The sequence below is a fragment of the Gekko japonicus genome, unplaced genomic scaffold (genome assembly GCF_001447785.1).
Source record: "Gekko japonicus isolate JY-2015 unplaced genomic scaffold, Gekko_japonicus_V1.1 scaffold32, whole genome shotgun sequence".
In the NCBI taxonomy this organism is placed as follows: domain Eukaryota; kingdom Metazoa; phylum Chordata; class Lepidosauria; order Squamata; family Gekkonidae; genus Gekko; species Gekko japonicus.
In genome coordinates, this window is record NW_015167527.1 from 648,263 (window position 1) to 658,873 (window position 10,611).

At 41.2% G+C, this 10,611-nt stretch overlaps 1 protein-coding gene across 1 annotated transcript in view; it reads left to right on the plus strand.

Moving 5' to 3' along the window:
- DCAF5 (DDB1 and CUL4 associated factor 5) overlaps positions 1 to 10,611 on the plus strand; it is a 57,995-nt gene that overhangs the window by 1,028 nt on the left and 46,356 nt on the right. The window contains exon 2 of the mRNA XM_015413315.1: positions 9,997 to 10,140. Coding sequence (XP_015268801.1) covers positions 9,997 to 10,140 — 144 coding nt within the window. The remainder of the gene's footprint in view (positions 1 to 9,996; positions 10,141 to 10,611) is intronic.

Genomic DNA, 10,611 nt, shown 5'->3' on the forward strand with positions numbered 1-10,611 from the left:
GCTCTTCCCTCCGAGGGGAAATGGCAAACTCCAGGCCGGCGCTTGAGTGGAGCTGCAGGCCTCGCTCTTCTGGGCTCCTCTTAGCGACAGGACTGGGAATCGATGGCCTATTCCGTCCAGCGGGCGGAGGGGCAACCCAGCGGGGGCACCTCGCACCGCTGGCCTGGCCTCTTGCGAACGGGCGGGAGGGTAGCTGAGGCCTAGGTGTTTGCTGGCGGGGGGATCGGGGCTTCTCTTGCCTGTAGCCGTGGCTGAGCAGGTGTCAATCGCAGGCGCCGCTCAGCAGCAAACCCCCCCCCCCCCCACAAACTAGATCAGGGGTGATACGGCAACCTGTGCCACATACAGAGGAGTGCGCCCTCGGACACATGATTCTTCATCCGGAGTTACCACCCCAGCCTGGTTCTCTGATTCCAGTCTGTTTGCGTTGGAGCAGGCGCTGCAGGCAAAGGAGTGTAATGGAAGGGTGGAAAATAAAACTCAGTCTTCTGTACAGCCGAGTAGTGAATGTAAGAAGCTGGCTGAAGGATGTTATGTATCTGAAGCCTATTTGGGCTGGCTTCTGTAGCGCATCTCTGTTTGCTCTTTTTGCACCTTATAAAGAAACTTTAACTAACTATAAATTCCAGATTAATGTATTGATCATTTTCTGTATAACTTAAGGGCTGTTTTACTGTACTGAGAAAAAGAATACACAGTAATTATGTTTAGGGAATTATTGGCTCTTCTTAGAATTGAAGTGGATAAGCCACTGCACAGTGTGTACAGGGTATAGCCTATTACATGTGGGGGGGGGCATTTGGCCTGGGCCTCAAATTCAGACTTCATGTCAGTAACATAAGTGTTAAAAGGTGACAATATTTTATTCAGGTCAGTATTAAACACTAAAACATACTCAAAATATTTTCACTGCTTGGCATTGCTGCTGTCTGCAACAATCAGACTTCATCTAGAGGTATAAACACATATATTGAGAGCAGTGTTCCCTCTAAACTGAGTCAGTGTGAGCTAGCTCACAGTTTTTTAGCCTCTGGCTCATACATTTTTGTCTTAGCTCAAGAGGGATAGCTCCAGATCAAACTAATTTATGCAGTATCCAAATTGCTCGCTCACAACTTTAATGCCAGTAGCTCACAAAATAGAATTTTTGCTCACAAGACTCCACAGCTTACAGAGACCATTAATCTACAGATGCAAATACATATCCAGATCTCCTGGTGATGCAGTATAAGTCCTAAGTCACTGCCTGGCTGCTGTGGTTAAGTGGCTAAGAGTGAACAAATTGAAACTAAATCCTGGAAAGACAGAAATAATGCTGCTCAGGAAGGCAGAGGTCTTGAAAAACATGCTCCCCACTTTTGATGAGGTTCATCTGACTCTTGTCAACATTATTGCTGGAGAAGCAAGTTAATGCAGTTGCAAAAAAGGCATTCTTCCAGCTCAGCCTAGCTTAAAAAATGGTCCCATACCTTGATACAGTTGATCTGGTCAGTGGCCACCTGACATAGTAATATTGAGGCTAGACTACTATAATTCATTCAACATGGGTCTCCCCTTGAAGTCTACTTGGAGATTCCAGTTGGTGCAGAATGCCACAGCTTGGTAATTACGAGGAGCTAGGTGGTGAATGTATATTAGTCCCATTCTACAGTCACTCCACTGTCTGCCGATCAGTAATCAGGCTCAATTTAAGGTGCTATTACAAAGCCCTTCATGGCCTTGGACCCACGTAGCTCTGAGACCATTTCTCCCTTTATGCTCCTCCATGACAGCTTTGCTCATCTGAACATGGCCTTCTGCAGGTACCAATCTGCAAATTGACAAAATCAACCACTGCCCATACATATGTCTTTTCCATTGTGGGCCCCACCTTGTGGAATGGCGTGCCTGAGGAAGTGAAGAAGGCTCCCACTCTCTTGGCTTTCTGCAAGCTATGCAAAACAAGTATTCAGCAGGGCTTTTCTATGCAAGCAATAGGGTAGCACCGTACAACATGATTCACAAAGTTAGTTGGATAAATTATTAGGGTCTGTGGTCTATATTACTGTGTACAGTTTGCTGTAAATTGGATCATGCTGCGTAATCTTGCATTCATTTAATATGTCAAGTCAACCCTTAAGCTTTGCTGCAATTCTGTTTTTAGATTTATGGTTGGTTCTACAACCCAATTCCTATTTCATTGTTCATTGAATGTCCCATCCTGTTGATTGTATGGACTCTCTCTGTGTAATCTGCCTTAAGTCTCAGTGAGAAAGGTAGACTATAAATAATATAAATAAGTAGAAAAGGGTAGGGAAGAGGTACTTTGTCTGATTCTAGTGTAGTTGCATGCTCGTATTTCTCTCATTGTTGGTCCTAAATATATTAAGAAACCGTAAAAGCTTTTGAAATGTTGGCTTCATTCAAACATAATAGCAAACTTGGATTTGACCCTGTGTAAACATGCCTGCAGGATCCTTGGGACTCTCACACAGCTGGGTATTTGCTGTTATATCCAAAACCATTAGTGTTTTATTGTTATTGTGTGTTTTTATTTGTTTGTTTTTTGCACTTCTCTGCAAACCACGATTATGTACCATCATTCGTAATTCAGGTTTTCAGGGAAAGTGCAAACTGCAATTTCTTGGTCTGGATATATACTGGTTTGCCTTGAAAATATCTAATTGGGTCACTGCTGAGAGTCCCGAAAGCTCTGGTTCACATAGCAGCAAACTGCTGTTTACTGTTTTATCTGAAACCTGCTTTTAATACTTCAGTAGCCAGTGGAGTCATGGGAGGGACTGCCTTCAGTTTGGATTTTGCCTTCTAAAGATTGGGGTAAGCGTATCAATGGCTTATTGAGAGAGACCAAATGCAATAGAGGACAATACTCCTAGATAACTGTTTGGGAAACAAGGGGGAAATGTTGGTACCGCTTCTTTCACCTCTGCAGCATTATAATTTGCATCTGCTGACACTTCCTGTTCTGTGCATCTGCTAGGCATGTCATCTTGAATCATTTGGACAGATGTGTAAACCTTTTAACATACCTGTATTTTCCATCCACTCTTGCATATAGCATAAAGTCCTTAACTAAAGTTTCCCATAGCTTTGCCCCTGATGTCCTACCTGTGACCTCTGCTTCTCAGCTCTTATCATTGGCAGTTGCCTATAAGCCCCCTGTGCTGTCAGACATGTTCACGCACTGCTGCTCATTTATCCCTGGAAGTCCCTGTCTGCCTGAAATCCTTCCTTAAAGCCCACCAAGCCCCTTAGACTGTTTTTAAGTACGTGTAACTGCCTGTGCTCAAAATCCCCCCTAGTTACCTTTGCTGCCACCATTTGTTCTTTCTTTGTTCCCTCTGATGTCTTCTCTGTTGTCGAAATGGGGCCACCCCCTTCCTTGTAGCTTAACTCAGAAATTGTGTACTTTCTGAATTTGTTTCCACACCCTTTCCAAATGTACAGCTTTTTGCTAACAAAGTGGTTAGCTCCCAGTGCTGGATTATTAAAGTGCACCTTTAGAAGCACAAATGGGAATCTTTGCCTTAAAACAGTGTCATAAATAGTACCCCTCAAAGTTGGGGAAGATGACCATCTTCCATTCTGTAAAATGTGTAAACAAATTTACCTGGACATTATTCTTAAATTTATGGCAGATTGTATGCTTTTAATAGGCTAGAGAAAGCAGTGAAAAAGTCAGAGCCTACTTTCAAATTACATCTCCTATCCCTGCATTTTGCTTTCTAATAAAAGGTAGTGGATGCCCGCTGATAGTCTTTAACTGAGCAGTACAGAAGGAAGGCTTTTGCTTTTTGAATAATCCTTTCAGAAGGAAGAAAACTCTTTTGCCGTTGGTGTTGTAAATGGGGGGGGGGGAGAACCTTCAGGAGATTCTGGCTATGTGCTTCTAAACTTTCCTCTGCTGCGAAGAAATCTGGGATCTCAGAGAACGGAGATTCTTCAGAGGCCAAATACCTGTAGCCCTCACTGTGGAAAAGCAAACTTTGTCTTGAGTACTTGCCTTAGGTGGCTCTAACTACAAAGACAGCGTATCAGAACCTTCTCTGCCTGCCCTGATTTTCCTAGTTGCTGACTGATCATTTTTAGCATAATTTTCAGTTCTTACTTTGCCACAGGTGTCTTTGCCACAGTTCCTAGCCCAGCTCTATGAAGCAAAGGAGTTGCAAAGAGGTTGAAAGGCTACTGGTAGTCAGGTGGCTTTCTTTAAACAGTTTGATTTGAGCAGTGGGAGAAATAAAACCATTCAGACTTCAGAAAGTAGGGAGGGAGGCCCTCTACGGAGTTAGCCGATCAGGTTTGGCTTGATGACAATAAGGCCTTTGTGGTATTATTATTTCAAATATAAATAGTGGATAAGAATGAGCTGGAATGAAACTAGTCTACTGAGAGAGCATATTAAATGGAGTATGTTATCTGTCTCTACCATGTACACTGTATGTGACAGTGTTGTTCATTTTGAGAACCTAATGGTTTCTTTTTTTGCTAAAAGTTTTTATTTTCATAGGAATTCGACATTTGACATTCAATCATTTACACTTTTCCATTGTTTACCCCCTTCCCGTTTCCTCCCTTCCCCTCTGTGGCTTCCCGCAATGCTTCCCCCCCAACTCCACTTTGCTATACTTCATCCATTATATCATTTTCTTATCGTTACAATCTCAAGATAACATCATTTGACTTAATATTGATCTAAACATATTAAATTTTGTTTCACATCCCAGTTCTTTTCCAGATATATTTTAAAGTCACTCCATTCTTCAAAAAACACGTCGTCTTCTTTGTTATTCAACTTTTTTGTGATTTTATCCATTTCAGCCATGAACAGAACTTTTTGTATCCAGTCTTCAATCTCTGGTACTTTCTCTGTTTTCCAGCATTGTGCATAAATCATTCTCGCTGTTGTTATTAAGTACCAGAGTAAAGTCTTTTTAGTCGTATTGACTTCTTCCATTTTAAGTCCCAAAAGCAGAATTTCCGGTGCTTTTTTGAAAGAGCATTTCAGTATTTTTTGCATTTCAATGTGGACTTTTGTCCAAAAGTCTACAGCTTTCTCACAAGTCCACCACATATGGTAAAATGAGCCCTCATGGTTCTTACATTTCCAACATTTATTTGACATATTCTGGTTCATATTTGCAATTTTCTTTGGAGTCATGTACCATCTATACATCATACCTAATGGTTTCTGTGTGATTTGAAAATTGAATGATAACGAACCCCAGGCAAACTGTTGGTAGAAGATGGACAGCAAAAACAGAAATCTGGAGTGAAGAAAATTTCCCTAGTGAAATTGACTGAAAAATTGTGGGATTATGTCACTGGATACAAAGAAGTAAATTGTGGGCCAGTATAGCAGGTTAGTCTGTTGCTTGCTGAGGGACAGGAATATACTACTGCCTGTTATTCAGAAAGTCACAAAACTGGGGGATACTTTTGAGGGATTTCCTCAGGTGTTAACAATTGTGGTTCTTCATGCAGGGAGTTGTTGATACAGATTATCAGTTAGTCTGTGCATTGAGAACATATCCGATGGATAGACCAACCCCCCCATCTTTTAGAACATAAGAGGAGCTGTGCTGGATCAGACCAGTGGTCCATTTAGTCCAGCATCCTGTTTTACACAGTGGTCAACCAGTTACCCTGGAGGACCAACAACTGGACATGTAGGCCTTCTTCACACGTTGCCTCCTAAGACTGGCATTCAGAGGTGTACTGCCTCCGTGAATCCATCTAGCTCCCTTTTAAAGCTATCCAGGCTTATGGCCATCACTACACTGTTAGTGAATTCCATGGCTTTATTATTTGTTAAGTAAAGAAATATTTCCCTTTGTCCATCATTAATCTATTGCCTGTCAGCTTCATTAGGTGCCCCTGAACACTAAATTACTGTGTGTGGGGGAGTGGGGTGGGGTTCTCTGTCCATTTTCTGTAACCCATACATAATTTTATAAACCTCTTTTGTTTATCTGACTGTTTTAAAATCTGCTTCTTCCCTATTTCTGGTTGTGTTTTAAACAATATTTCACATTTATTTTATTCTGTTTATAGTCCTTTCTCATTGAGACTCAAGAAGACTCACAGTGTAAGTGAATACAATCAACAAGATGGAGCATCCACTACACATCAAACAGGGTGATAGCAAAATGCAAAAATCAAGTAGGCTTTTATAGCACAACTTGAACTTACTGCACAATTACAAGGCTAAGGAATAAATTCCACCCATTAGGTAGAACAGGGAGTAAAATTACAGGAGCCCAATGGGCTTAAAAATACAGGCTTTAGATCACTGCCCCCTAGTATACAAAACTATGCATTTCAGAAAATGTACAAAAAAGCATGTCTGACTTTGTGACTGTATTTACAGTTCTAATCTTCAGCATGTGGCTGGAACAGGCAAATTGGAATATCTGAAATAATGACTTTAACATACTAGTCCAAACATGTAGTCCAATAATATCTATGGGATTCGGTGTAGATAAAGCTGCATAATGTCATGGTATCGTTTGACATACACTGGGTTGTTTCTTACTAGACCTGCCTAGAACAAAAACATCTGCTTATGATTACAAACTTGTGGATAACTGTTGAGAACCTGACTGCTTAACATGACATAATTTGTATGTATAGTGGATTCAAACATGATTTTTTAAATAGGTCTAGCAAGTAGCTAAGAATAACTGGTTTGGAACTACGGTATATTCATTTTACTGTAGAAGGAGAACATTTGCCAGACAGCTAGATCTATATCTACTATGAGGGTATCGTATTCAAATACTGCTAACATTACTGTATAGTTTTGAAGTGCTTCAGGTCTCTGTATGCTATATTTTGAGCAAGTGTAACTGGTTGAATAGCTAACTTATAATATGTTAAGGCCTATACTAGTACTAGTAAAAATACTAGTACTTCAGAAAAACAGCACTGAAAATTAGTTTCAATTACACTGATGAATATCCTACCTGAAAAGAGTCTGAGACATGTCTGCTTTGACCTTAATATACTGAGGGAAATAAAGAACTTTCTTCAATATTTAAGGATCATGTTAGGGGATGTTATAGTTTGTCTCTCCTATGGCCTTTAAATAGAGGGTGGTATATTGAATACACCCTGTTTTATGCTAAACTTGAGTAGTTTAACAATATCTTACTATTTTTTGGCAATTGATGGACCAGTTTGTCAGATTAATATTACTAAAGTAATAATGTAAAAAAAATTGGATGCCTAGACCTTCAGGGAGAGAGTGGGAAAAAGAGCATTTTGTCTAGATTAATAGAATACTATGCAGCTAAAGCCTTTTGTTGTCTTAATGTATGATGGGCTTTCTTATTGCTATTTTTCCTGTTTCCTTTTCTGACACATGGGTGATTATCAGTGCTTTCCATCGGTTCATGCAGCCCCACTAAAAGGATGTTTGCAGATGGAAAATACTATATCGTCTTCTTTCTTTTTCTTTTTTAAAAAAAACAACTTTCCACACCATTGACGTGGCTTGCTGGAGCATATGTGTGGGAAAATATTGACACTCTGCTTTTCGCTTCGTTGCCAGGTGAGCTCTTGGAGTTCAGATCAGAGACTAATAAAATGACCTTAGCAATATTGGGGGGATCTCACAGAAGGGAAGTATTCTGATATTTTGTTAAGTGGCCAAGATTATGTAAGTGGTACACATATCCATGTTCAGTCTTGGCGACTAGGCCTGGTATAAATGCTGAATATAAGGATCATTCAGCCTTCTTTTGCACTAAAGAGAAGGGCACAAGAATCATCTTGCTGTGGGCCCAGGATTGTGCTCTTGAGTACTCCTTCCTTGTAGAAAGGTGTTGATGAATGTCAGTTTGGTCTAAAAGTGTTATCTGCTACACCATTGTTAATTTGGCCTGTTTGAATGGATCCTTTTCTCTCTCTCTGATTTTAGTATGTTGAATGTTTGTCTGCAAGCTTTCAAATCAAAGTGAAAATACTGAAATGAATTGTGACTTTGAATTTGTAATGTCTGGTAAATTGTATGATCTAATTTGGAAACATCACTGAAATCCTGCTCTCTTGAGAAACTTGTACAAGTCCATTGACGCCTTAGCAAACAAGTGCAGATGCCCTGTAAAGGCTGTAAATAGAGCTCTTAATTTTTTGTGGGTTGTTTCTGACATTTCAATATATGGACATGAAAGCACAATTGTGAGTTGTGGTCATAGATTCAGCCATATGGATGATTTTCAAAACACTTTGAGTTGTGCTGCTCCAGGCATGACCTTGGCCTATTTGCTTTTGCTGATAGTTCAAGACAAGCAAGTTCAAAATACTTGTATGCTTGATACACTTATTTTGGGTGTCTTATATCTTGCTGTTGTATGCTGATATCTAAAATATCAAATATAGATGGTTTGTAAGAAGCCCACCATAAAGGATAATGTTGGAATTAAGCTCAGTAGCAAAAAAATCACAGCTAGTTCTTGAATCTCTTTACAAATGCTGGCTTAAGGTCTAGTGAAAGGACTTTGTTGTTACTACCCATGGCAGGCTTCCCTGTTCATTCACCATAAAAATAAGATGTGTTTTATAAGCTAGCTGGAACTTTAAAAAAAATTATTTAAGCATGGTGTAAATATAGGAGAATGTATTGGGAAAAATGTATAACAGTGTTAACCTTTGTCTTTGATCATGTACTGAACTAAGTAGCATACAAAAGACTTTGGCTTGGATCCTGTAGTATATGAACAGAGTTGCACTGCATGACAAGCAACCTTTCCACTCATACCCCTCCCCCTGCAATCTGTCATGCTCCCCCAAATTGTGCCCCTTGGCTCCACAGATCTCCGTCATGGTGGGTGGTGGAAGGGGTGGCCAAACTGTGACTCTGGAGTCACATGTGGCTCTTTCACACATATTGTGTGGCTCCCAGCAGGGTGGCTGGGAAAGTGAAGGGGAGGCATGCCTCCCTGATCGGTCATCCCTTCCCCAGCCAGTGTTCCCCTCCCTGAGTAGGCTTGAGGTGAGGGGGGGGAGCAGAGAAAGAATGCAACTTTAAATGTGTTCTCAACCCCACCCCCTGCCCCCCCGGTCAGTCAGCTTGGAGAAGGCGATTGTCTCTTTAAATCTCTCCTCCAGTCCAAGCCAGCTGGCATGGGTGTGTGTGGAGGGGGGTTGGAGAACACATTTGAAGTTAAAGTTGATTTCTTTCCACCTTTCCCTTCCCCCTCCCTCCCTCCCTAGTTATTTGCTTTCTTTCAACCTCTTTCTCTCTCTTCCCCCTTCCTCCCTTCCTCCCCCATCTATTTGCTTTCTTTCAACCTCTTTCTTTCCACCTTTCTCTTTCTCCCTTCTTTTCTTTCTTTCTCTCTCCCTTCCTTCCTCCCCATCTATTGACTTTCTTTTCTCTCTCTCTCTCTCTTCTCTCTCTCCTTCCACCTCTCTCTCTCTCTCTCTCTTCTTTCCTATCTTCCTTCCTTCCTTTCTCTCTCTCTCTTTTCTCTCTTCCACCTCTCTCATTCTTTCAATCTCTCTCTCTCTCTTAGACAAATAAATATCATTATCAATATCTGTTTTACCCCCTTTTGTTTTTATTTTTGACAGTCTCCTTTAATGTTAATTAAAAAACAAATTTGCATATTTTCCAATAGAAACGTGTGTATAATATTTGTTCATGTCTTGTGGCTCTCAAACATCCGATGTTTTATGTGGCTCTTACATGAATCTAGTTTGGCCACTCCGCTATAAAATATCCTTACTTCCGTCCCGCAAGCTAAAAGCCCTTGGCCTTTATGCTGAAAGTGTTCCCAGGTGACATAAACATAATCTTCTTTTCTAGAAAGAAGCTAGTTGTCCTACCAGACAATGGTGAAAAGATTTGGCTTAACACATCACTTTTCACTTACCTACCAGCAACATAATATTTGGGTGGTTTTTTTTCTCCAGCTGTGCTTTCAACAGACATTCTATTAATACTAGTAGTATTTTGTAATTTTGTTACATATACTCATGTTCTCTTTCATACAGGTGGAGATGATCGGAGAGTTCTACTTTGGCATATGGAACGTGCAATCACCTCCAGAGTCAAGCCAATTCAACTGAAAGGGGAACATCATTCTAACATCTTCTGTCTAGCCTTCAATAGTGGCAACACCAGGGTATTTTCTGGAGGTAAGGAGGGACAGTTTGAAAGGGAGCACTTAAAACAGAGAGTGAGTATAAATGGGCAATTTTCTCAGTGGAGGGTGATAAGCAGTGGGGTACCGCAGGGATCAGTACTTGGTCCACTACTTTTTAACTTGTCCATTAATGATTTGGAGTTGGGAGTAAGCAGTGAAGTGGCTAAATTTGCGGATGATATGAAGTTGTTCAGGGTGGTGAAAACCAGTGAGGATTGTGAGGCACTCCAAAGGGGTCTGTCAAGGATGGGCAAGTGGGGACTTCCAGTCTATGGAACAGCGATGGTGGATGCTCTTCCCAAGACAGGGAAGGGCGGTTCGCACGCCAGCAGCCTGGAGGGGTGCCACCTCAAGTGACACCCCCAAGGAGCCTTTGTGATAGGCTCCAGGCCAGGGGGCTTTTGAGGGGTAGCCTCGTTGATGGCGTAATGCCGGAGAATTGAGGCTCCCCTCCGCCCCGATG